Source organism: Onychostruthus taczanowskii, unplaced genomic scaffold (assembly GCF_017590055.1).
Source record: "Onychostruthus taczanowskii isolate IOZ18803 unplaced genomic scaffold, ASM1759005v1 scaffold19, whole genome shotgun sequence".
In the NCBI taxonomy this organism is placed as follows: domain Eukaryota; kingdom Metazoa; phylum Chordata; class Aves; order Passeriformes; family Passeridae; genus Onychostruthus; species Onychostruthus taczanowskii.
In genome coordinates, this window is record NW_024499128.1 from 12,893,648 (window position 1) to 12,918,759 (window position 25,112).

General features: G+C 54.1%; 1 protein-coding gene and 1 non-coding gene across 3 annotated transcripts in view; one reads left to right on the forward strand and one right to left on the reverse strand.

Moving 5' to 3' along the window:
• Nucleotides 1-876: 876 nt before the first annotated feature.
• On the reverse strand, nucleotides 877-967 carry LOC121334690. Its single transcript, XR_005952472.1, has one exon. It is a non-coding gene; the product is annotated as a small nucleolar RNA SNORD60 (small nucleolar RNA).
• A 391-nt stretch (nucleotides 968-1,358) lies between these two features.
• TRAF7 (TNF receptor associated factor 7) overlaps nucleotides 1,359-25,112 on the forward strand; it is a 29,201-nt gene continuing 5,447 nt past the window's right edge. The window contains exons 1-13 of one of the 2 annotated variants that reach the window (XM_041401861.1): nucleotides 1,359-1,497; nucleotides 10,925-11,043; nucleotides 11,244-11,301; nucleotides 12,351-12,442; nucleotides 16,617-16,733; nucleotides 17,968-18,060; nucleotides 19,701-19,734; nucleotides 21,119-21,302; nucleotides 21,936-22,070; nucleotides 23,193-23,410; nucleotides 23,597-23,670; nucleotides 24,159-24,207; nucleotides 24,327-24,454. In XM_041401861.1, coding sequence (XP_041257795.1) covers nucleotides 10,963-11,043; nucleotides 11,244-11,301; nucleotides 12,351-12,442; nucleotides 16,617-16,733; nucleotides 17,968-18,060; nucleotides 19,701-19,734; nucleotides 21,119-21,302; nucleotides 21,936-22,070; nucleotides 23,193-23,410; nucleotides 23,597-23,670; nucleotides 24,159-24,207; nucleotides 24,327-24,454 — 1,263 coding nt within the window. In that variant the 5' untranslated portion in view covers nucleotides 1,359-1,497; nucleotides 10,925-10,962. Of the gene's footprint in view, nucleotides 1,498-10,924; nucleotides 11,044-11,243; nucleotides 11,302-12,350; nucleotides 12,443-16,264; nucleotides 16,366-16,616; nucleotides 16,734-17,967; nucleotides 18,061-19,700; nucleotides 19,735-21,118; nucleotides 21,303-21,935; nucleotides 22,071-23,192; nucleotides 23,411-23,596; nucleotides 23,671-24,158; nucleotides 24,208-24,326; nucleotides 24,455-25,112 lie in introns of those variants that run through there. The other variant, XM_041401862.1, reaches the window with a different exon arrangement.

Genomic DNA, 25,112 nt, shown 5'->3' on the forward strand with positions numbered 1-25,112 from the left:
CGAGTATTTCAGCCCAGCCTTGAAACCATCTGGATCCACACAGCAGCACCAGGGTATGACACAGATTGAACTGGATATTGGGAGAATTTCTCCCCAAAAAGAGTTGTCCAGCCCTGGCACAGCTGTAGTCCCCATCCAACCGAAGTGACAAGGTTTCTGTGACTCTTACTGTCACTTCTGATTCCCTGATTCCAATGAAGGGAGTGGAGCTGAGAAAAATGCTTTAAAATTTCAATGCACTCCAGTTCCACTGGGTACCCACACAACATTTCAGTCTGTGGACATACACGTCTCCCATAGAAACTCTGATAAACAGAAGCAAAACCCAGACTTTTCAAAACTTTTATTCACCTGTAAACTACAAAATTTGCTTTATGTAGAAGCTGAAGTAGAAAAACAACATTAAAGCATTCACAATTAAGGCTGGTCTTGAGAGTTGGAGTAGCTTGTTATCTTCCACGGAGCTAAACAAAAAAAATGTTTAAATTCTCCATCTACACACTGCAGCACTAGAGTTAAGAGTGCAAATCCGTTCACTTACTCATACTGCACCCACCACCTCGCCACGATATTCACCTTGCACTAACCTAGAAGGGAGAGTAAAAGTCGGTGAATTCTTTCCTCCAGCCCACTTTGCAGCTGATTCTTTTATGTTTTAAGAGCAGGAGCATTTCCCCACGGGGCTCAGCCCCACTTACCGCAAACCCCAGAACAGGGAACACCGCCTTTTACCAGCCCACAACGCCGGGGACTGCCGAGGACCGGGCACGGGGCTCCGGGACGCCGCCACCGCCGCTTCCCGCCGAGCCCTGAGGGGAGAAGCAGCGCGTGAGGGGAGGAGCCCGCCCGCCCGGCCGGCCGGGCCGCGGGCACCGCGGGCCTCAGCCGTGGCTGCTCAGCAGGGGCTGCGGCCGCCCGCCGCCCTCAGACGAGGTGTCAGAAAGGTAAATGTGGATCATCACCGGCCCGCCCTCGGTAATATCGCCGTTACCGGCCCCGCTCCCTCCCTCCCGCCCACCCGGCCAGTCCCGCACCTCAGGCTGGAAAGAACGCACGTGCCCCACGCTACGTCTTTTATGGCCACTGCGACGCCGCTATTGGTCAGGCTGCTGTGGGTATAGCCAATCGCCAGCGGTTGGCGTGACCACCGCCCCGCCTCCCCCAACGCTGATTGGTCGCCGTTTTCCTCCCTGCCAATGGCGACGCGCAGCGCAGCGTGGCCCGAGGCGGCAGATGCCGCCTTTTGATTGGTCACTGCAGGAGGCCGGGCAGAACCAGTAGCAACTGTGGTTGTAGCATGGAGTGACTGTCCGCGGGGGGTGCTGGGAGTTGTAGTCCCGGCCTCTCGGCGGCGCGGGCAGGAAGCTGCGCACGGGACTACAAGTCCCGAGGAGCGCTGGGCGCCGCTCTTCCGGGCCGGGCGGCAGAGGGGAGCAGGCCCGGGCGCGATGTGCCGGGACCGGGCACCGGCGCTGCGGCCGCCGCCGCCGCTGGGAGGTACGGGCGGGCCGCGGGGAGCCGGGCGGGCCGCGCCGGGCGGCTCCGTGAGGGGAGGGGCCGGGCCGGGGGCGCCGGCGGAGGCTCCGGGGCCGCCCCGTGCCCAGCGCCCGCTGTGTGTGGGGGTGCCAGCGGCGCTGCTGGGGCGCTCCGGGCAGCTCGAGCACCGTCGGCGCTGTTCCGTCCGCGGTGAAGCCCGCCCGGCTCCGCCGCTGCCCTCCCGGTGTGTTCGCTGGGTCTCCTCGCAGTCTGCGCTCGGCTTTGGCGTTTTCCGCTCCGTTCCCTGCCGCTGCAGCCGCCGTGGCCCGGTGCAGGCTGTGGGATCGCTGTGCTGGGGAGGCAGCGGGAGGATTCCCCTTGGGTTCGCTTCCCTTCGGGCTCTGCTGGGGTCAGGGACGGCCACAGGGCTGCGAGAGCTCCCGGAGCTGCGCTCGGCGTGTCCACAACGCCCTGGCTCCCGGCTGCTGTCCCTGCCTGTGTTAAGAGCTGTCACCCAGCAGTCGTTTCCTGCGCTTTGGCAGCGTTGCTGTGCCTTTGTTTCGGTCCCAGCAGTGTGATTTTGCCTCCCTGGGTGTTTTTCCCCCCAGGGATGTGTTTCCAGGCTGCGCTGAGCGGTCGGGTTCCTCTTAAACAGCTGCAGCGTTTTGGCCTCGAGTGTTTGGCAGCTTCCAGGCACAGCGAGGATGGTGGGGCTTGCAGGAGGGGATTTGGGAGTGAAGGATGGTTCCAGAACGCCCTTGATGAGTGAAAGTACTGTGAGATCTCAGAATCCCAGGATTGTTCACGTTGGAAATTACCTCCCAGACCACTGAGTGCACCCTGTGCCTGATCCCAGCCCAGAGCTCTGAGTGCCACATCCAGCCATTCCTTGGACACCTCCGGGGATGGGGACTCCAAACCTCCCTGGGAGCCCCTTCCAATTCCTGACAACCCCTTCCGTGAAGAAATTCCTCCTGGTGTCCAACCTGCACCTCCCCTGGCAAGGGAAATTCCTCAAATGATGCAGGAAGCTGCAGGAGCAGGTGCTGCCTGCAGTGTGCTGGATTCCCTCCAGACCCCGGGTCCCCTGTCTGGGGCAGGGCAGGGACAGGCTGAAGCCACCCAGGAGCTCCAGTGCTGGTTTTTGGTGTGTGTGCAGGTGGCACTGCCTGAGGGAGGGGATGTTTTACCCTGTGGAAATGGGAAACCTGAGCCACGCTGGTGTTTCCAGGCAGGGGATGCTGGTACCTTCACTGCTGACACTCACACAGGGCATTTCATATTCACTGGGCTCAAGGAAGGGAAAAAAACCCCAATCCACGGTTTTGGGGTGGTTTGGTTCCCTGACCTGGGGGTTCCCTGAGCTGGGGGATCCCAGGGTGAGCCCTCCTGTGCAGCACAGCCCCTGGTGGCCCAGAGCCATGTGTGAGCACCCCATGGAGGTTTGTGTCCCTTGCTCAAAGTCAGCCCTTCCCTTCCCAGGGCTCCACAATCCCGAGGTGCTGCTGGAGCCTCGGGGAGCCCTGCAGGCTCTGGCAGCTTGCAGAGCACCGTGTGCTGCTGCCAGCTCTGCCCTGCCCAGGGGGTGCTCCTGGGCACTTTGCAGCCTCAGTGGGGTTCAGCCATGGGTCACACCGAGGGCAGAGCTTCCCCTGTTCCCAGGGACCTTCCAAGCCCTGCTGGCCCTGGCTGTGACATTTCCTGGAGCGTGCCTGTACCTTTCTCACTGGCTATCCCAGGTGTGCCAGGAGCAGTGCACTGGAGAGAAAATCCTTCCTGGCTTCCAGCACTCGGGTTACGTGCCTGTGCTCAGTCTGTTGGAACTCTCCCCTCCCGGTTTTTATTCCCTTTGCTGTCCCATGGGCATGGTGGGGCACACACCAGCACATCCCTGTGCCACTGGCTTGGGTCAGGGGGTGTAGGGACAGCTGGGACAAGGAGGGAGGCAGCTGGTTGCTCACAGGGGTACATGTCACCCCTCTTTGAGCTCAGCAAGTTCCCCAGGAAACCAAGGCAGCAGCACCCCAAATTACCCATTCAGGCTGCTCCTGCTCTGCCTTGAGCACAGCTCGGAGCTGCAGAGCCACCTCTGAACGAGCTGTCCTGGGCTGGAGCAGGGCACTGCCTGCTCCTGGGACAGCCTCAGCTCTGGGAGGGTGTCCTGGCAGTGGAAGTCCCCACCACCAGCAGTGTCTGTGTTTGGGGTGAGTCCTGCTCCCCAGCTCTGCCTTTGGTGGCTGTTCTTGGGTTGGATTGTCTCTCCAGGCAGAGAGCACGTTGCCGTTTGTTATGCAGAATTCTCAATAGTTTGGGAACTATAAAAGATAGTGAGGAAACTCAAACTCCCTTTAAAACCAGCAAAGAACTGTTCTGTCTCCTGCTCTTTCCCCAACCAGGGGAATAAATCCTTGTTTTTCCTGCACTAAACTGAACCCGGAGCAGCCGGGGCAAGGCCGGGAGGCAGCGTGGAGATTGGCTGAGCTGTGGGATTTTCCAGCTGCATTTCCATATCGCCCACTGCTCCGCATGCCTTTGTGTTTGCATCACTGGGGAGCCATCCACACAGCACACACGTAGCGGAAGAGGCACTTGGGCCGACCAGGAGCCTGTCCCAGCTCAGGAACTGGGCATGCTGGTGGCATCTTGCCGGGCTCTGCCGCTCCGGGATGGCCAAGGGTGAGTTTGCCCCGAGGAGAAGAGTTTGCTCCGGGTGCCGGGTGTCAGGCAGCGTTCCCGGGAAGCTGCTCCCCTGCAGCAGTGAGGGAGGAGCTGTTTGCATCCCTCCCTGGGGAGCAGGAGGTACCTGGAGCCCTGCAGCCCTTTGCAGGGGGTACCTGTGGTCCAGCAGCTGTGTCACGCTGATTTTACGATCCTTCCGAGTGACCTTTGCGAGGGCGTGGAGTGCTTGTTTGCAGCAACCCAGCGAGCGTGCCCTGAGGCTGGGCTGGTGTTTCAGGAGTGGGAAATCCTCGATGTTCCTTGGGCAGAGCTGTGAGCACCGGAGCCAAGCTTGAGGAGAGGTCCCCCGGAATTCGGAGTCACCCTGGGGCAGAGTTTAGTCCGTGGTGTTTGGGGCTGTGCTTGGGACACTGAGTGGTGCTTCTGTCTCAAAGCTGGCAGTAGATTTGCCATGGTGGAAGTGTCCACATCCCCTGATTTCTTTCGGAATCAAGGATTTGGTGCTGTTTCTCCCAGGATCACCAATTTGATGGCTGAGTGTTGGTGTCTACAGGTGCCTCCTGCTATTCTCAGTGGCAAAGCCCAGGGGAGCTGTACAGAAAAAGAGCAGGTGACTGCAATTTGCTGGATTTTTTTTTTTCCTGAAGGAGATGATGCATTTCAGCTGGATCTTTGAAGTGTTCTAGCTGCATCCAGAGGGTAGAGAAGTGTGTGTGTCATGAGGTGTCAAAGCTTTGGAGGATGTTGGGGGGAACAGGGGTGGAAGTGCTATTTTGTGCTTTTTGAGTCATGGCTATGGGCTCAGGTTTGCTGTGACTTTAATCTGGAAGAGTCCCATAGTGTGGTGGGGTGCTTACAGCTTTCAGAGGATGCAGTGCTGCCAACCATAAAGCAAAGCAGCTGGAAAAGGCCTCAGCCATGGCACAGGAATTGGGGAACAAAGGAGAGAGGAGCTTTGATTGCTTTGGACTCCAGGAGAGCAGAGTCCAGGTGAGACAAACGTTGCTCTGGCTTCCTTGGAAGAACAGAGGCCAAATCTCTCCATCCCCCAGTCTTTGCTGCTGCCCTGCCATGTCTTCAGGGGTTTGCAAGCCCCTCTCTCTGTCAGATTTGCAGCAGGGATTCCAAGAGCAGAGCAGAGCCAGCCCACAGGGCCCCGTGGGGTCTTGGCAGCCACTTGATCTCTGTCAGAAGGTCTGAGGAGCACCAGTGGTGGTGTGAGTGGTGAGGCTGACTCTTCTCAGCCTCTCAAGTGTGGTGTCTTCCATCAGGGTCTGCCTTGCACAGAGCTGGCTGTTCCCTCCAGAGGAACTGCAGCAGCACTGAGATTTTTGCCTCGGAGGGGGAGGACGTTGTTGGTTTCAGGGCTTGGCTGGGGTTTTATTCTTTTTCCTTCACCAAATCCACAATTTAGCAGTGTGATGTTCTCAGAAGGGGTCTGTTCTTTGAGGGAGGATGTGGAGGAGCACAAGCTGTGAGAGGCACAGCACGCAGCTGTGCAGTGGCAGGCCAACTTTTAAAGCACCTTTTGATTAAGGTCCTTGTGTGGCAGAGCTGTGGATGTGCCTGTTCCTGCCCAGCAGTGGCTGAGGAGCTGCTGAGCCCACACAGGACAATTTGGGTTGCAGGGTCAGAGCTGGGCTGCATAACAAAAATGGTGTTGTAGGTGGATCCTCGCTGGTTACCTGAAATGGAAATAAAACTTCAAATGTAGCTTTTGTGTCATGGAACAGCACTGAATGTTGGCCTCTGTTCTAACTTCTAATTTAATTTTATTTTTCTGGGAAAATTGAGGTGCTTCATTTCACCACAGCAATCACTTTTGATCCAGCTATGGGAACATCTGAAAGCTACAGCTTCACGTTTTAACATGAAGTATTGCAAATATTCTTCTATCCCAAGGCTTCATTATCCCTTAGGAAAAGCACCATATGAAATGCTTTTCCCTTCTGAACTCCATTTGTTCAAAGGCATGGCAGTGTTCAAACAGCTGTTGAATGTTCTCTCTCAGTCCTGCAGTCAGTGCAAGCGTTGGTAAAAGTAGCAGCAATTAAAAATATCCCTTTTATTTTTATTGATGACGGCTCAGTACAATTATGGTCTCACTGTAAGACACTCAGAAAAGCTGGTGTGACTTATAAGAAAAACTTACAAACAGTAAAAAGAGCATTCCACAGATTCATGGGGTGGAGGTGCCACGTCCTGTCAGTAAGGCTGAGCTTCTGTTCGTGTTTTGTGTCCTTCCTGCACCGACTGACATCTAAAGAGTGTAAGAAATGTCCTGCTGGGTCAGGTGCTTTACATTTTGGCTCTTTGTCTCCTTAGTTTTGTGGGGTTTTTCATAAGTTCTTCACCAGCTGGTATTGCCTGCTGGGCAGAGCTGAGTGTCACCGTCAGGCGTGGTGATGTCACTGCTGGCTTTTATTGCCCACCTTCATCTGGGGGCTGGAGCAGGCTGGGGGGCTGGCAGCCCTGGCCTGGCCTTCCCTGGGCTGAGCAGTGACCAGTGGGCTGAGGAGTGACCAGTGGGCTGAGGAATGACCAGTGGGCTGAGCAGTGACCAGTGGGCTGAGGAATGACCAGTATTGCCCACCTTCACCCGGGGGCTGGAGCAGGCTGGGGGGCTGGCAGCCCTGGCCTGGCCTTCCCTGGGCTGAGCAGTGACCAGTGGGCTGAGCAGTGACCAGTGGGCTGAGGAATGACCAGTGGGCTGAGCAGTGACCAGTGGGCTGAGGAATGACCAGTGGGCTCCCCTGCCTGCCTCTTGTCTGGGCATCTAAGAGATGTCCATGGAGCAGTGTCCCTGGAGAGGTGTCCCTGGAGAAGTGTCCATGGAGCAGTGTCCCCGGAGAGGTGTCCATGGAGAGGTGTCCATGGAGAAGTGTTCCTGGAGAAGTGTCCATGGAGAGGTGTCCATGGACAAGTGTCCCTGGAGAGGTGTCCCTGGAGAAGTGTCCATAGAGCAGTGTCCCCGGAGAGGTGTCCCCGGAGAGGTGTCCCTGGAGAGGTGTCCCTGGAGAAGTGTCCATGGAGAGGTGTCCATGGACAGGTGTTCCTGGAGAAGTGTTTGTGGAGAAGTGTCCCCGGAGAGGGGTCCCTGGAGAAGTGTCCATGGAGCAGTGTCCTCGGAGAGGTGTCCCCGGAGAAGTGTCCATGGACAAGTGTCCATGGAGAAGTGTCCCTGGAGAGGTGTCCCCCAAGAGGTGTCCCCCAAGAGGTGTCCCTGGGAGGTGCCTGTCTCAGGCTGTGCTGCAGCTCTGCATTCTCACACCCCATGCTGTACAGGTCAGACCAGATGCTGCCAGCCCTGGTCACCTCAGCAGAGTGGTTAATTACCCCCCAACCACCCTGTGCCCCTGGCACCTGCGTGGGTGCCCTTGGCCCAGGGAGCTGTGGGTGCTTTGTGGGAGTGTTTCCCTGGGGATGTGCCAGCTGGGGAGTGTTTCACTGGAGGATGTGTAACCCTTGTGTTGTAAGAGGAACAGGAGCTCGTGTCTTACGCCATGAACACCCAAGTGAGGTGAGGAAGTTCAGTCAGGCAGAGCAGGGTAACCCGTGCCTGCCTCTCCCACTGCCAGGCACTCCTGCTCTGGGGCAGTTTGCCAGCCCAGCATTTCCTTGGGGGTGAATAACCTCAGAGAGAGCTTCAGGGGGCAGAGAGGGGGAATTAGCCAGGCCACTTCTCCCAGCTCTGAGGTGCAGATCTGTGCCTGACCTCCCCTCAGCAGTGGGGAGAGGGAGCACTGCTCCCCTCTGCAGCTGCTGTTTCTTCATTTTTTTCTTGCCTGAATTACTAAAGTAGGATTTTAAGGCTTTTCTTCTCACTGAGTCTCAAAAGCCTTGAGTTGATCCCTGTGATGTACAAATGCTGAAACCTATCCCTGCCCCCCCCCACATCTGGTTATGATCACCTGTGGGATTTACTGAATATTGGGTCCCCACAGCTTCCTTTTTTCCAGGGGAGATTCCCCACCCCCCTTTGTTTACTGTAAAAAACAGTGATGTTGCACGTTAAAAAAATTAAGTGCAGGCAAGGAGGATGTGGATCACAGGCTGGGTTCCCAGCAGCAGCCACCCCAGAGGGACACTCACCCTCCAGCCTGGGGGCACAGCACGGTGTAGCTGGCAGGGCTCAGGTGCCAAGCAAAGATGCAGAGATCTGGGAGAGACTTTTGCAAGTGCTGTAGGAAGTTGGTATTACTGTTGACACCATCAGCTCTTTTTGCCTCCTTTTAAATTCTTTGCTATCAGTTGGAAAAGGTTCTCAGATGGAAAGGAAGGTGTGAGGAGCTTGTCAGACAGTGCTCTGGAGAGGCATGTGCTCTGCTGAAATGCTGCTGTCTGTGCTGGGTGCACAGGTTTGGCAGCAGTCACATCTTGCTGGGGTTGTGCAGCCTGGCTGATGTTCTGCTGGACATTTTTTCCATTGCTGACATTCCTCTGGTCTCTGCTCAGAGCAGACACCAGGCTCCCTGCTGCTGCTGCTGCTGCAGGTACCTCGCTCAGCCAGGCTGCAGGCACAGGCCAAGCTTGTCAGCAGTGAGTGGGAAATCCCTGAATTCCACATTCCCTTCCCCACTTTGGATTTCTTGGAGGTTCCAGGCAGGGATTGAAGGGTCATTGCAGTGACTTGAGTGGCTGCAGTCACTGCTTGTGGCACGTCTGATCCAGCCTTTAATGGTACCACAGAGCTCCTCACACTGTCAGTTTATCTCCATTTTTGTTTTCCCTGTCTCTGAGTGTTTCCCATTGCTTGAGGCTCCATCTGTTCCATCTGAAAGTGATACATACCCTGGAAATGAGAGGGAATGAAGCTGTGCCTGAGTCTCCAGACAGCCCATGATCCCCCATCAGGGTGGCTTTTCTCTCTTTCCATCTGGGAATGACTCCTTGCCCTGAACCCCAAGAGGAATATTTGATATGCAGGGTTCCCTTACCCTTAACTGACAATGCTGATGAAGTGGGAGCAGATCCCTGCTCCTGCCTTTGAGCAGTGCAGGATAAAGGGTGTGTGGGTAGGTGTTGCATGGATTCATATCCCTGGAAATTTGAATATTTCTCTATTTCCAGCCAATTATGGGAGGAGCAGAGTGCTGAATCCCTTTTCCAGAGGAGAGTGGTGAGCCCAGGTGTACTGCTAGATGTAGGGAACCTGTAGAGAGGGGAATTTTAGGGATATACATGTTACTGGACTTAATACAGCCTTGAGATGGGAAATCCCAGGAAACGCAGCAGTTCGTGCCATCGCTCATGGAAGTACTTGCTTTGCTTAATTTATGAGCACTGCATCATCTGGAGACCCCAGCTGGAGACCTCTCATCTTCAGCCTTTGTAGCTGAAGAGGGGAATCTTCAGGCTCGTGCAGAAGGGGGGAATTTTTGCTGGGAGGAAGCCGAGGGCTCCAGTGGCTCATCCAAGGCTGCCAGAGGGAGAGAGGCTGAGTCAGTGGGGCTCAGATCTCCTGGGGCCAGTGGCCCAAACCCTTGGTCTGCCCACTCCCACCTCCCTCTGCTCTCTGTGCCCTCAGAGGCACAGGCAGGAATAAAAGGATCCAGTGGCCAAAGCCAAACCTGTGGCTTGCTGGAGCCCAGCTTTAAACTCTGCAGGTCTCCCTGATGCTGCAGCACAACTCTGCTTCATTCCTGCTGCTTTTGAGACAGCTCCAGCCTCTGTGCTCAGCATCTCCTCAGGGATCTGGCATTTGCAAGCAGCCAGGACAGTGCTGTCACGTGTGTGGAAAACATTATCCAGATCCCTGGTTTTCAGATGGTTTTGGGTTTGGTTTCAGAGTTTCTGTTTGTTTTTTATTTGGATTTTTTTTTTTTTTTTTTTATAATTTTTGACCATAGTTGTTTCTGAGAGTTGAGACCTGAGCAGCAATCCCCTGCTCAGGATTCTGCTGTTCCTGGCTGCCTGCCAGCTGTTGGACCCAGAGCTGCAGGAGCACTGGGATGCTGTGTCAGGCCCTGAGCAGAGCCGTGGCTGAGGACAGCCCCAGAGTCACCTTTGCAGTGCTCAAAATGTGTGTGCAGGATGTGCCCAGCCCTGTGTGCCAGGGCTCTCCAGGGAGGGGGAATCCCTGCACAAATCCCAGCTGTGTGCTGGGATCCTGTCTCTCTCTGAGCCTCAGTTTCCCTTTCTGTAAAGTGGAGAAATCACAGTGGTGTTTTTATAAAAAGCTTGGAGATTTAGGACTTGTCACTCCCAAGTAAGAGAAAACCAATTGCTAGAAACCCCTGAGACACTTCCCCTCCCCAGTGCCAGGCTGAGCTTTGTCCTCTCTGAGGAAAACTCCTGCCTGAGCCAGGATCACCTCTGTGTGATGGCAGAGGAGCTGCAGCTCCTTCCTGAGGTTGTCCTGGCTCTGAAGGAGACTGAGAGCATCTTGTCAGATTTGCTGGGACAGCAGCATAATTGTGCCCTGAAGCAGTATCAGGTTTCAGCAGAGGTTCAAGAAAGCAAATTCCACGTGTTTCTGCAGATTACTGTTGTGGAGTTCTTGACTTTGCAAACTTGAGCCTAATGAAGCAGTGGAGGGAGAGAAATGAGGCTCTTATTAAAAGATAATAATATATTTTAGAATTGCTGAACACTCACCCAGGAACAATTTGAAGGAATCTGACTTTGCCCTGGCCTCTTGCTTCTGAAAATGCAGGTTTATGTGAGTTTAGGTAAACACTTGGGCTTTGTGCTGCAGGAGAGTGTTCTCTGAGCCCAGGGAAATACCCACAAGGAGCCTAACTCCCTTTGTGTCCTCCTTCTCCCACAGAGCAAGCTTCCCATGACTAACAGCTGCTGGCCTAGATTATGAGCTCAACCAAGAACGCTCGCTACAATCGTTTCTCCAGTGGCACAACAAACATCACTACTTCTGAGAACACTAACGGGGTAAGGCACTGCTGCTGGCAGGGGCAGGCTGCTTCCTCTGCTTCTTCTCTCATCCTTTCTTTTGAAACAGGCTCTTTTCCTGCCACTTAAAATCTCACTACTCACAGAGAAAAGCTGGGAATGCGTATGCAGCATTTCACCAGCTCAGGCAAAGTCTGGAGGCTTTAAATGCCCTGACATTTGTTTTTTCAACATTTCAGACAAGAATGGAAACTACTTTTGGACCAGCCTTCTCTGCTGTGACCACCATCACAAAGGGTGGGTATTTCATGTGTACTGTGTGTGATCCCAGGGTGGTTGTTGTCCTTTTACAGATCATACAGCTGTTGGGAGAATCTCTCTGGTCATTAACCAGGTGTTGGGGGCTGGGTTTGGTGTTATGCAGCCCAAGTGTCCTGACAGGATGGAAATGAGCAGGCACAGGAATTTTCTCTCCTCAGGCAGACTGAGCAGTACCACTGGGAAGCCTTTGCTGAAAACAGAGTTGTACAACAGGGTTTGATGCTGAGCTCAGCACCAAATCTTATTGATCTCTGTGACAATCATCACCAATGCTGAAAATTTCCATCTTCCCTCTGTGCCTGACTGTGAGTCACTCTGGAGCTTTGGTAAAACCCCGTGGCCATTTTTAGCTCAGACAGGAGGGGATGCAAGTGTCCCTGCTCATTTACAATTCCTGTGCCTTGTTCCTCAAAGCTCAGCAGGTGAGGAGAGCCTGAGCCCTGGCACGTGGGGGGAATGTAGGAAGAGGCCTGGTTTCATTTTGGGATACAAACATCCTTCCTTTAATAGGAACAAAAAGACTTGACACTGATTTTGATAAGGATATAAACATCTGCCCGAGAAAAATGTTTGGATTACATTTGTCCTGGACTCTGGATGGTTTTGGACTCCCAAATATTTACATTCAGACTTTTATACGTATAAGAGTCAGTTACATGATCTCTATACAAATATTTCATATTTAATTTAGCATGGCTCCCCTGTGCCTCAGGGATATGCAGACCTCCCTGGATCCAGGCAATTTTTATTGGTGACTGAGATACATGGGAGTATAACATTTCCTTTTAATAGTGTTTTTAAGCTGTGGCTCTGACAGGATATTACCTGTGCTCTTTTCTGGGCAAGCTCTCAGGGATCAGGGTTGTTCTGCCTGTGCTGATACATCCAGTCATGAGCCAGCATTGGAGAATCCCTAGCCTTTTCCTTTTCTGAGGAGCACTTACAGCTACAGAGGCTGGCTCACAGCTTGGCAGTGTTTCTGAGGAGCCTAAATGCTTGTTTTTCTTGTTTAATTCCCTGTAAAGCTGACGGGACCAATACTTTCAAGCAGCACCGTCGGACCCCGTCCTCCTCCAGCACCCTCACCTACTCCCCTCGGGACGAGGATGATGGCATGGTAGGTGTTGTCAGCACCCTGCTGACTGGCTTAGCAGATCAGAGGTGAAATGAGAGGTGTCTGGAGCTCCTCTGGACTCCTCTGCCTCCCTCATTATTCTCTATGTAACGTGTGCCCCAGAGGCAGGAGCAGCCTCAGCATTGCTGGTGCCCTGGGGAAGCAGCTCACTCTCACCTGGGGCTTTAGGCTGGAGCTGCTGCTGCTTTCCACACTGCTTGAGATTGCTGTGTGGGTCCAAAGCCTGGGAACTACAAACCCCAGAGCCTCCTTGTGAGGGAGTACCTGGCTCCTGGGAGAGCAGGAGCTCGGGAGGAAACAGCCCCTGCCAGGATGTCTGGGCTGTGACTGGGGCCAGGCACTCTCCGTGTTGGATGGATCCCAGCTGGCTCTGCAGTTATGGCCATAGAATCCATTCCTGTTCCCACCTCCAGATGGGGCCTCTGACCACAGGGAGCGGGTTTGAGATCTGCAGATTGGGATATTGGACACTCCAGGCTGTGCTGGGCTTCCCACACAAACCATTCCTGTGTCTCCCAGTGTCTTGGTGGTGAAGCAGTTCCCAGTTTTGTATCCAGTTTTCTCACTCACTTCTAAGTTCTTTTTGAGGAATTTAGTGATTCAGCAGTCTTCAGGGTTAGCTGCTTGGAGAGAAATTAAATTAGCTAAATCAATTAAATAAACAGCAGCAACAGCAAAGCAAACCTTGATGAAAGGATGGTCCAAGGCTGGACCTTCTCTTGTCCCTGGTGCTCCAGCTACTTCTCACAATCACAAGCTCTGTTCAGATCTAAACATGTTAGCAACAAACTTCAAATTAAGTATTTGTAGACTTAGTCAGGTTACAAGACCCAATTTCCAAGCCAGGCATAAATGGATCATTGCTGCTGGAGTTAGAGACTGGGGTCAGCAGCAGTGTGGAGCTGCAGCACTTCTTAAAATAAATTTGACACCAGATTGCAAAGAATTTTATTGTCAGCATCCTATAAAGTTCCTTCTGAGTAGACTTAGTCAGGTTACAAGACCCAATTTCCAAGCCAGGCAAATGGATCATTGCTGCTGGAGTTAGAGACTGGGGTCAGCAGCAGTGTGGAGCTGCAGCACTTCTTAAAATAAATTTGACACCAGATTGCAAAGAATTTTATTGTCAGCATCCTATAAAGTTCCTTCTGTTGCTCAGAGATCTTGCTGTGTTTTATGTGAGCCCGTGGGGGTTTTGTTTGTTGTTGGTCTTTTTTTCTAACAAGTCCTTTGAAAATTTGCCTGGTGTCCTTGGCAGGAGCAGCTCTCCAGCCCACCACTGACCCCACGAGCTGGGCAGAGCTCAGGCCACCCCTGGCTGTCAGCACAGACCCTCTGGGCTGAGTGCTGGGCTCACAGTGCCCTTTTCACAAGCTGGGCAGTTCTCACAGGGCAAAGGGGAGGATTTTTCCAGAGGAGGGAATGCTGTGAATATTTCATTTAGCCGGGTCTGATAAAGAAACTGCCTGATTCCTTTGAAAACCCCACTGGCACGAAGTGGGGTGTGCAGCCAAGAGTGGGGGAGATCTCTGCTGGGAGCCAGCTTCAGTCCTCTTGGACAGTCTCAGCCCACTTTCCCTGGAGTGTTAAATATTCTTTAGCAAAAATAGTGAGAGGATTAATGAGTGGTTCAGGAAGCAGCGTGAGGTGCTGACAAACCAGAACCGCCTGTGTCCTGCTCTGCCTGCTGCTCCAGGCAGACTCACTAACCCTCTTAGGAAGCTTCATTTGCTTTGTCAAGAAATAATCTGGGATTTCCCTTCCTCATCACTGAGTTTTCCCTCCTCTAGAAGCTGCCAAGGGCTTCTCAGCCATCAGAGAGACAGCTGGAGACAAGTCAGAGCCCTCCTGTGACCTCCACTGCCCCTTTTTCTTTCCTTGTAAAGCTGCTGTTGATGGAACAGAAGCAGAGCAGTGTGCTCTGTGTGCAGGGCAGGGATTGCTGAGTGGCTGCTGTCATCCTGCCTGGACACAGTGCCACAGGTTCCCACCTTGCTGTGCCTGCATGGAGCTGGAACCAGGGCTGTGCTGGAGCCTCCACCTGGAGGCTGCTCCTGTCACTGAGGTGGTGGGAGCTGCAGCTGGAGATTGCAGCTGAATACTGCAACAATTGGATGCCATGGATGGAGGCTGCCTGCCTGTCCAAAGTCTGTTGGCTACAGGGAGCTTCACCTCTGAGCCACAGGTGAAAACTCTCCATCTTCCATCAGTGTTTGAGTGCTCCATCCTTGGGCTCTTTGAAGGTGTGCCTGATGTGCAGAAATGAGGTCTCTTGAGTTTTATCCTTGTTTGCTTGGCAAAACCAAGGCTGCAGATACCCAGAGGGTCTGGAACTGCCAGCACACCCTCTGCCATTCTGTGTTATCCCCCCAGCCCAGGGGGAGTGAGGATCCTTCTCAGCCCATCCCCTTCTCTGCTGTGCAGTTAACACCAGCATTATCCAAACCAGGACACAGGGAGCTGAGCCCAGAGTCCTACACAAACCTTCTGTGTCTCACACCTCCTGGATTGCTGCAGTCCCCTTCTCTGTTGGTGATCCTCTCTGGATGTTGCTGGTGACAAACCTGCCTCCCTGCAGAGCCTGCCTTTGCTGCCCTGTCACCTCCAGAGTGGGAAGTGTGCACAGTCATTCTGGTTATTTTAATAATTTCTGCTACTAGTGGAGGAAAATAATAAAATGAATGGATACGCATAAAATGGATTTACCTCATTATAACCATTCCTCCTTAAGGTTTATGTATTTAGCCAATAAATATGCTGTCTTTAAAGGAAAGACATTTATGCTTTGGCTTCTCAGCATTTCTGAGTTCCTTGGAGCCCGGGATCATAAAAATGAGGCAGCAGAGCAGCGTGAGGAGCCAGCAGGATCCTGGTCTGCTGCTCTCCTGCAGCCCAGCCAGGCTGCACTGGGACTGCAATGTGCTTTGTCTCTGGGGAGGGCAGCAGCCTCTGAGCATCATCTTGCAGCTTTCATTGCTGAATATCCTGCTGGCCCCACTGCCCTCCTGCATTGCCTTTGTCTGGCCCTGGCTCTGGTGTCACCCACTTTCACCCAGGGCAGGCACACAGAATGCAGCTCCCAGGGCTCACGTGGAACACAAGGAAAAGTGTTTTTCCCACAAGGTGCAGGACAGGAGCTCAGCAGAGTCTGGTCCCTGCAACTTTCCCTGTTCCCTGGGCAGTGCCAGGCCTTGGCTGGGCCAGAGCCAGGGAGAGTTCCAGTGGGCAGCCAGGGATCTCCAGAACTCCTTCCAGCCAACGCTCCTCAGGGCTAGGGACTGACAGAGGCTGCAGCCGAGCCTTGGAGCGTGTGACACGTGCACATGCTCATCCATCATGCCTCTTCTGAAGTGTCTGAAGCTTCTGGCTTCGTTCTTCCATGTCCAGGCATGCATTCTGCTCATTGAAGAGCTTTATTCCTCCTCTCTGCACCTTTTCCAGTCCACCAGCAGCATCCCTCCCAGAGTAACCCCACAGTGGCTGCGCTCCCAGCTGCACTGGATCCTCAGATCCAGTCTCCCACGGTCTGCAGCCTCCAGTGGTGCTTTGACACCGAGTGGCACCTTGGCTACGTGCTGCTGGTTGGAATTCCAGCAGCAGCACTCCCCCAAAGCCAATCCCCAGGCTGCCATGGCAGAGGATCTCTCTGGATTGGCGCGCGGTGTCCGCTCCGCTCTCCCCTCCCGAGCAGGAAGCGGCAGAGCCGGGCTCACAGAGAATTCAATAGAAGGAAGTCTCCACACTTACGCAAAGAAATTTGGCAGAAGTTAGATAGTGAGTGCAACAACAAGTGCTGCTGCAGAGATTACAGACATTGCAGGAGCTGGAGCAGTCTCTGGGGGAGATTTACAGAGCTTTCCATGAAGGATTAATTCTTGCAGACCGTCGCTTGGCGGGCGCGCTCGGTAAGTGTGCAGGGAATGCACCTTGGAGAAGGTGATGTGCTGCAATTCCGATGTCAGCCTGGCTTAGGGAGTTAAACCCGAGTGATTCCTGTCTCTGGGCACGGTGCAGGGAAGGGCACACAGCAGCAGGGCCGCTCAGTGCAGCCGGGAGTGGAGCAGCTGAGTGTTGTGGAGGGGGAAAACTGAACCTGCAGGCTCTGCCCGGAGCTTGGGAATGATTTGCACTGACCAGAGCTGCTCTGTGTCCGCAGCCTCCGATCAGCACCCCGCGCCGCTCCGACTCCGCTATCTCCGTCCGCTCCCTGCACTCCGAGTCCAACATGTCCTTGCGCTCCACGTTCTCACTCCATGAGGAAGAGGAGGAGCCAGTAGGTATTTGGGATTGCCTGAAGGAGCAGGATTAGGAAGCTCAGTGTCAAAAGAGTAGCTTAGTGGGCTGTTGTGAGTACACAGAGCTCTCAGGGGCAGATTTTGTGCAGTGCCTGGCTCAGGCTCCTGCTTTTAACTTTGTTTCCACCGCTGACTTTGCTTCCTCGTGTACCATTTCCCTGACTGGAAAGCGAGGACAATGGTGAGGCTTTTCTGCTTCCCAGAAAAACTGTAAGTCTATGCAGAGTCCTGCTTGATTCCCTGGCCCTGCAGCAGAGCAGGGCGGGTTGCAAGGCTCAGGCTGGTGGTCTGGCCCCAGGCAGCAAAAAAAATACAGTTCCCCATGGATTTGGAAGCCCATCCCCATTCAGGGCTGTGTGGCACCCCACTGACTTGATTGTATAGCCCCAGGAGGGTGCAAGGAATTGTCTGCATGCTGGGGGAGGATACTTTTAAACTGAGCTTAGCTTGTGACCCAGTAACCAACCCCAAACTGGATGAATAAAAGGTCAGGCGGCGTTCTGCCACTAATCTGGGATAAGAGTTTGTTTCGGATTTGGGAACCCAGGGGGCCTTGTTTGCATTTCTGAGAGCACAGGATGAAAAGACAGAGGGAACTGCAGAGATGGATTAGAAATGCTCTGAAATGTGAGCACGGAGAGCCGAGGTGCTCCGGGCGGACGTGCTTGGAGCCCTGTGCTGGCTGTCCTGGCTGGTAAACAAAACTGGAGAGATGGGCCCATTGCAGCAGAAACAATGTTGTTTGTGCTTCCTGAGGAGTGAAGGAGCCCTTCCTTCAGAACGCTTCAAAAACACAAGAGTGTGGGCTGCTTTAAAATTGCTCTTAAGCTCAGGCTTAGTACAATTTTGACAACTCTGTGCTCAGGCCAACCAAGGAGAAAGTCCCAGCCAGTGCAGCTCGTGCAGTTCTGGTGACAATCACTGGCAAAGAAGTTGGTCTGTGCAGTTTGCTGTCAGGTGCTGATCCTGCCCAATGCTGTTGGCCCCCAGTTTGTGACGAGCTGAGAATCTCCAGCCATTCCCAAGTTCATTCTTTCCCTACTGGAACTCAGCAGATCCAGACAGAATTTCACATTGATTAAATAAAACCCTCAGTGTGCCCCAGGCTCCCCGAGGCTCAGCACGGAGGGGTTGTGTTATTCCTTCTGCAGAGCTGCAGGCTCTTGGTTTGGACTAATCCACGCTGTGTGTGTCCCTGTGTGTGCCCTGCAGGAGCCCCTGGTGTTTGCAGAGCAGCCCTCCGTGAAGCTGTGCTGCCAGCTGTGCTGCAGTGTCTTTAAGGATCCCGTCATCACAACCTGTGGGGTAAGGCATGGCTCTCCCAAATATCCTGTGTGAGCCACAGTCAAACCTGGACTGTCCCCTCTGTCCCTCCCTGGCGACTGGCAAGCAAAACTAGGGCTTGCTTAAAGTGGGATGGTTTTTCCCAGGAGAGCTGTGCTGTCAGCCACCCCATCCTGGCCATGTTCAGTCTCCTTCCTGTGGCTTCCATGAGGTCAAAAACTCCTCCTGAAGGGCTCTGCAGGAGCTCTGGGCACCCCAGGAATGGCTGTGCTTCAGTTGTGAAGGAAGTGTTGCTTATAAAACAAGAATGGCTTGAAGCTTCATTTAGTTAATGCTTGCAAAGGGATTTGAGATCCTCAAATGAAAGGCAGGGGTGTTATGAATATTCTTCTGGATTCCATTTTCCTGGGATGTAATAGAAGCTGTATATTATTCCTGTGCTACTTGTGAAGAAGGATGGCTTTGAGATGGCTCTAATGCTTCTGACGTGATCTGATCACCAGCATGGGGCTGTAGCCACAGCAGCAGAGCTCAGGATTGTTTATTGCAGTGAGGGTGCTATTCCCCCAAAGTGCTGGAAGCTGCTGCAGTTTGGCTGCACCATTCCAGTAAGCAGCTCTGCACGGAGACACTGAGATTTACTGGTTAATGTGGAAAAAAAGCCCACTGCAGGAAGCAGCCTGGCTTCATCTGCAGTCCTGCTCTGGCAGCTCTGGAGGGAGCTCGGTGCAGCTGTGCCGGGCAGGAAAAGGCCATGGGAGCAGGGCAGCAGATAACAGCTCCAGAGGGGGACTACAGCCCTGCCAGGAGCTGGCTCCAGGGCCAGGGAACGTGGCTGAGGAGGCTCCAGGGAATGCACGGGGCAGGATCAGGAGCAGTGAAATGCTGCAGCCTTTGTGTTCATTAGTGTGTTAGACTGTGTTTGCTGCTTCGTCAAGTTAAACTGTCAGAACGGAGAGGGGAGCTATTTAAAGTGCTCAAATTTACAGAGCATTTAATGGGCTTACAAAGCAGCCATTCCATCTGCCTGGCAGCAGGACAGGGCAGCTTCTGCTGCCTTGAGAGGGCTCCAGAGGGATGGATGTGGAGGGCTGACTGGGCAAGGACAGGGAGAGGCCAGGCTTCCTTTTCCCCCAAGGGCTTCTCAGGGGAGTGAGAGAGATGATGTGGGCTGCATTGGAGGGTGAAGTAGAGAAACCCTGTGCAGATGTGGAGGGTAGGAAAGACCTGGATGTCTTCAAGAGCAGGCTGGATGGAGCTCTGAGCCCTGGTCTGGTGGAAGGTGCCCTTGCCCATGGCAGAGAACTGGGATTTGATGATCTCCAAGATCCCTTCCAACCCAAACCATTCCAGGATTCTGTGATCCCATGAATATCAGAGTGTGGCAGAACATGCCCCTGGCTTTGGCTTGCACCACGGTCATGAACGGGGAGAAGGTCAAAGCTCCAAAGAGTGTGTTCAGGATCTGTGCTTCACCCTGAGCTGCCTGAGCAAGCAGCTGGGGTTTGCCCTGTGCTGCTGAGCTAAAACAGGCAGAACAGCTGCTGAGGCTCCTGAGGCACAGGCTTTGGTGTCTCCCACCTTTCCCATGGGTAGCCACAGGGAATCATTTGCCCGCTCTCGTTTTACGCTGACGCTGCTGTTCCTCTCTGTCTCCACAGCACACGTTTTGCAGGAGATGTGCCTTAACATCTGGTGAGTACAGAGCTGTTCTTGTGTGATGCAGCCAAAACACTGTTATTTCCTGGTTGATTTGCTTTCACCTAATGAGAAACCTGCAGAAAAAATGTCCAAAGGGCTTAAAACAAGCTGTCAGTCAGGCGTGCCACTGCAGCAGTGAGGGGCTGGGGGCCAGTGGTGCACTCTGGAGCATGGGCACTGCAGCAGGGCTGGGCACAGGATGTTCTCAGATCCTGGAAAATGCAGTGGATAATCCCAGGATAATACATGTCTCGCCCAGAGCTGACCCACTGATTTCAAACTGAAAGCTTTCTGTGGCTGCCTGGATAAAGAAGCAGGACCCACGTTTGGCATCAACCCCTTCTCCCCCATCCCCTCAGTGCCAGGCTCTGGCCCCTGACTGAGCCCCACTGAGCTGCTTTAGCTCACCCAGCTCTTCCAGAACCCTGGGAGAGCCCAAGCCCCTGGCTGCTGGCCTGGGCTAACCAGGGTTGGACTTTGGCTGCAAAAAAAAACCTTTTTTTGGCACAAGCCTGTGCCCAACCCTGGGAGAGCCCAAGCCCCTGGCTGCTGGCCTGGGCTAACCAGCTCCTGCTTGGGTTGGACTTTGGCTGCAAAAAAGAAAAGACTTTTTTTGGCACAAGCCTGTGCCGCTCTTGGCAAGCTGTTGTTCAGCACAGAGCCAAGCCATTGGCATTACCAGAACAGCGAGCCCTGAGGAGGCTCCCTGGGGAGTGCTGCAAAGCAGCAGCTCTTTCTGCCTTAAGATTTTTGTGTTCCACATGCAAGAGGTCCCTCTGCTTTGCATGTTAATCCCCTCACCGTGCTCTGCTATATCAACCCCAGCCTACAGATCTGTAGCAAGAGGCTTTGCAATTGCAATCCCCACGCCTGGAGTGTTCCATAAACAGCTGGATGTGGCAGAGCTCAGTTGATGAGGTGGTGATAGGCCCAAGGCTTGGTCTCAATGATCTTGGAGGGGTTTTCCAACCTAAAGGATTCTGGGTTTCAATGGTTTCTGGCAGCAGGAGCTAAGCCTAGGTCTGGGTGAGGAGCAGGTTGTGGCTGGGGCATCTGGTGACTTGTGCTCTCTGCCTGTGAACACTCCCCCTTCAGCCAGCACAAGGCAGTCTGAATCTGCTTCTTTCACTGGCAGCTCCCTCCAATCCTTATGGATTAACATAAACTAACTTTTCCACACCCCAAGACAAACCAAAGATGATGGCTGGCAAACCTTGGGTGAATATTCCTGGCTCTTTCCATGGCCACTCACCCATGGTGAGTTGGCTCACCTGACCGGGGAAGGCACAAAACCACAATTCCCACGCAGGGACTCTGGGAAACGCTGGTGCCCTCTCTCAGCCCTCACTGACCGTGCCATCCTTCCCTCCCTTGGCAGAGAAGTGCCCCGTGGACAACGCCAAGCTGACGGTGGTGGTGAACAACATCGCGGTGGCCGAGCAGATCGGGGAGCTGTTCATCCACTGCAAGTACGGCTGCCGGCCCGCCGCCAGCAGCAAGCCCACCGCCTTCGAGGTGGACCCCCGGGGCTGCCCCTTCACCATCAAGCTGAGTGCCAGGAAGTGAGTGCTCCTTCCAGGGATCCTCCCCAGGGAAAGGGCCCTGCCAGCCTGGCCTGCCCGAGCTGCCCTGCGGCTCCGGGGCCGTGCAGCTCCTGTGTTTGGCTGTGCCAGGGGGATGGCAGGGTGGCTTCAGGGGACAGCTCAGGGCTGGTGTCGGGGGGAGGGTGTTGTTTGCTGCTCCCTGAGTGCCAGCACTGGGACAGGGGGTGCTTTGTGAGAGCGGCCTCCTCACATCTGGGATGAAACTCCGTGGCCGAGGTCAAGTAGAGGACTTGGGATTCTTTTTGTAAGAGGAATTATCTTCGTTATATCCTGTGAATTCAAAATCTACCTCCCTCCCCATCCTGAATGCATTCCCTGTTTTCCCTGTCCATTGCCTCTTGTTAATGGCTGCCTGAAGGCTCAGCCCATCAGCTGCAGAAGTAGATGTGCCCTGTGAATATGTGGCCTGTTATTACTCTCAATTGTCTGGCCAAATGAGAATTTAAAGCTGGAATTGCAGTCTGAGAGTAGGAGGCTTTGGATCATCTGACAACCTCACAGGGCTGGTTTGCCCCTCTCCTGACGATGTGTTGTTCCAAATAATTTTTGCTCATTGCTGATTTTCCCTGCCGTTGCTTCTCCCCTGGCCAGGGATCATGAGAGCAGCTGTGATTACAGGCCCGTGCGCTGCCCCAACAACCCCAGCTGCCCTCCCCTCCTCAAGATGAACCTGGAGGCTCACCTGAAGGAGTGTGAGCACATCAAGTGTCCCCACTCCAAATACGGGTAAGGAGCGGATGCTTTTGGGTGGGGAACTGCACCGAGCTCATTACTGAGCTGCTTTTTGGCTGCTGCAGCCTTGGGGTAGCCCCGAGGCTCTGAGCAGCTTTCCCCAGTGCTGTGCATTGGCCTGAGGCTGAGCTGAGGTTGCAGGGGTTGCAGGAGGCAGCCCCAGAGCCTCGGGGTGGGAACAGACAGGTCACGGTGAGGAGGGTGAGTGCACAGGCAGAAGAGCTGGAGGAGAGTCAGAGCATGAAGAGAGGGGGTGAGGACAAGAGTAATTTGAGAACCATGGCTGTGTCTTGCCAACCAGGCCTTGTCCCAGGCAAGGGAAGTGCTGATCCACCTCAGAGGGTTCCCTGTCACCCGAGCCCCAGGGCAGCCCCTGCTTGGGTTTACTGTTGCAGCAGGAGGGTTCACAGAGAGTTCTTGCAGCACTGGCACAGGGCAGTGCAGCAGGAGGGTTCACAGAGAGTTCTTGAAGCACTGGCACAGGGCAGTGCTGGAGTGCCCATCCCTGAGGGATTTAAATGCCACATAGCTGTGGCACGTGGGGACGTGGGTTAGTGGTGGCCTTGGGGGAGCAAGTGGACTCAGTGGTCTTGGAGACCTTTTCCAACCCCAGCAATTCTATGATTCCATGGTCCTAAGCCATGTCTTGGCAGAGGCAGAGCAAGAGCAGCCCTGACTGTGCCATGCTGCAGGCCCAAGGCAGCATCTGCTGAGGTCAGCTGCAGTTTTTTCCACTGGTTTTGATGGCTCCTGGTGAACACAACAAACTGACACCCCCCTCTGTCTCCTGCCCAGGATCTGCTTTTCCTTGCAACTTCCCAGACAGACAGTCCAGTTTGGGGCCAGTGCCCTGGCTGGAAGAATGGGAGCTGCTTGGCCTCTCTTGTCCTGCAGTTGCCTCTCCCAGCAGGATCAAAGAATCATTAAAATTGGAAAGGACCTCCACAATGATCAAGTCCACCCTTTGAAGGATCACGAGCCACAGAATCCCTGCTGCTGGCAGGAGGAGCAGGACAGCTGGGGACCCACACAGACCTTAGAGCTCCCCTGAGGAGACAGCTGAGCAAGGAGTCTCCAGGTGAGCCCTGCTCCAGCCAGCTCCTGCCTTCCCCTCAGGTGTGCATTCATAGGAAACCAGGACACCTATGAGACCCACCTGGAGACGTGCAAGTTCGAGGGGCTGAAGGAGTTCCTGCAGCAGACGGACGATCGCTTCCACGAGATGCAGGTGGCCATGGCCCAGAAGGACCAGGAGATCGCCTTCCTGCGCTCCATGCTGGGGAAACTCTCTGAGAAAATCGACCAGCTGGAGAAGAACCTGGAGCTGAAGTTTGGTGGGTGTGCACCAGACGAGCTCTGTGTCAGAGCTGGAGGGACAGGGCAGCTCCTGGGTGGTGCATTGCAGGGTTGCTCTCCCTGCAGTGTGTTCTGGGGTTGGGGGGCAGTGGGTGCCCTCTGCCTTTTCCCTGGGATGCCCCCAGTGGCTCTGCAGTGACTGTGGGCCTGTCCCTCTCTCACAGATGTGCTGGATGAGAACCAGAGCAAGCTGAGCGAGGACCTGATGGAATTCCGCAGGGACGCCTCCATGCTGAACGTGAGGACCCTGCAGTTACCTGGCTCTGCCCCTGGCTGGGCTTCTCCTGCAGTGGAGGAGGCTTTGGGGAGAGCCTTCTGCTCCAAAGCCTGGGCCTTTTACAGGAGCATTGTCCCCTCCTCCCTGCCTGCAGAGAGCAGGGAGATAAGCAGATCGAAGCAGATCCATGCAGCCTGGTGAATTGCAGAGTGAGGACAGTGTATTCTGAGAGGTATTTCTGGGCCTCTCTGAATACTGAGAGTTTAGTGCAGCTCTGAGGTGCTGGCAGAGCCCTGTGGTCCCTGGAGGGAGGTGACAGAGGCATGTGGCAGTCACAGAGAAGAGCAGAGAGCTCTGGTCAGAGGATGAGTTGGCCACTGAGGAAGGGCCCTGTGGGAGTCAAGAGGACAAGAGGGGTTGTAGCAGTGGAGGGGACAGTCCTAAGGCCATGTCCAGGGCAGGCTGGCCTGGGTGGCTGCACAGCTCACACAGCTTGTTGTGTTTTTCAGGATGAGCTCTCCCACATCAATGCTCGGCTCAACATGGGCATCCTTGGATGTGAGTACCCCCTTGCCTGGGGCTGGGTGTGGGGAGCCCAGGGATCCTCCTGGCTGCTGTCACAGCTGTGCACAGCAGAGCACTGCCCTCCCTCCCTCACCTGGCTCTCCTTTCTGCAGCCTACGATCCTCAGCAGATCTTCAAGTGCAAGGGGACCTTTGTGGGCCACCAGGGCCCCGTGTGGTGTTTGTGTGTGTACTCCATAGGAGACTTGCTCTTCAGTGGCTCCTCAGACAAAACCATTAAGGTAAGAGCTTCCCTCTTCCATGCACCTTCTGCATTTGCACGTGGAACAGAAGCTGAGTTCATTTGTGGGGTGGGTGGATGTTGCTTCCTAAAGTTTCCTCCAAAGAATCAAATGATTCTTTATGATTATAGTTGGACAAAATTCTCTGCAAGGAAACATTATGTGCTAGTGAAATTGAGACAAGCAGAGATCTTTGCAAGGCCCTGATTAGAATCTCGTTCCTGCAGCTGCTGGTTTTGCTTTATGTGGCATTTAGGGTATTCAGGACTACTTCAGCTTCTGATTTTATGTTCCTTTGTTATAAAAAGTCATCTTAGAACAAAACATTTGTCCCTCATCCAATGTGTCCTTTCCCTGTTTTATGGCATGTTTGTTTTTCTTTGTCCTGTTTTCAGTAACTCAGACTGACAGCACTGCCCCGTGCAGCCTCAGCAGCCCTTCCCAGTGTCACCGTGGTGGCTGCTGGTGGCTGCTGGCCAGGCTGGGGACCCCCAAGGGCTGCCACAGCTAACCCTGCCAGGAGCAGAGCTTTGCTTTAGTTCCCTTGGCTGTAGAGCCACGTGGAAGGAAATGGATATTGCTGTAGATTAGGGAAGGAAAGCAGATTTCTGCTCTGCTCTGTGCACCACGTTCCTCTTGAGAGAGCAGTGTGTGCTCA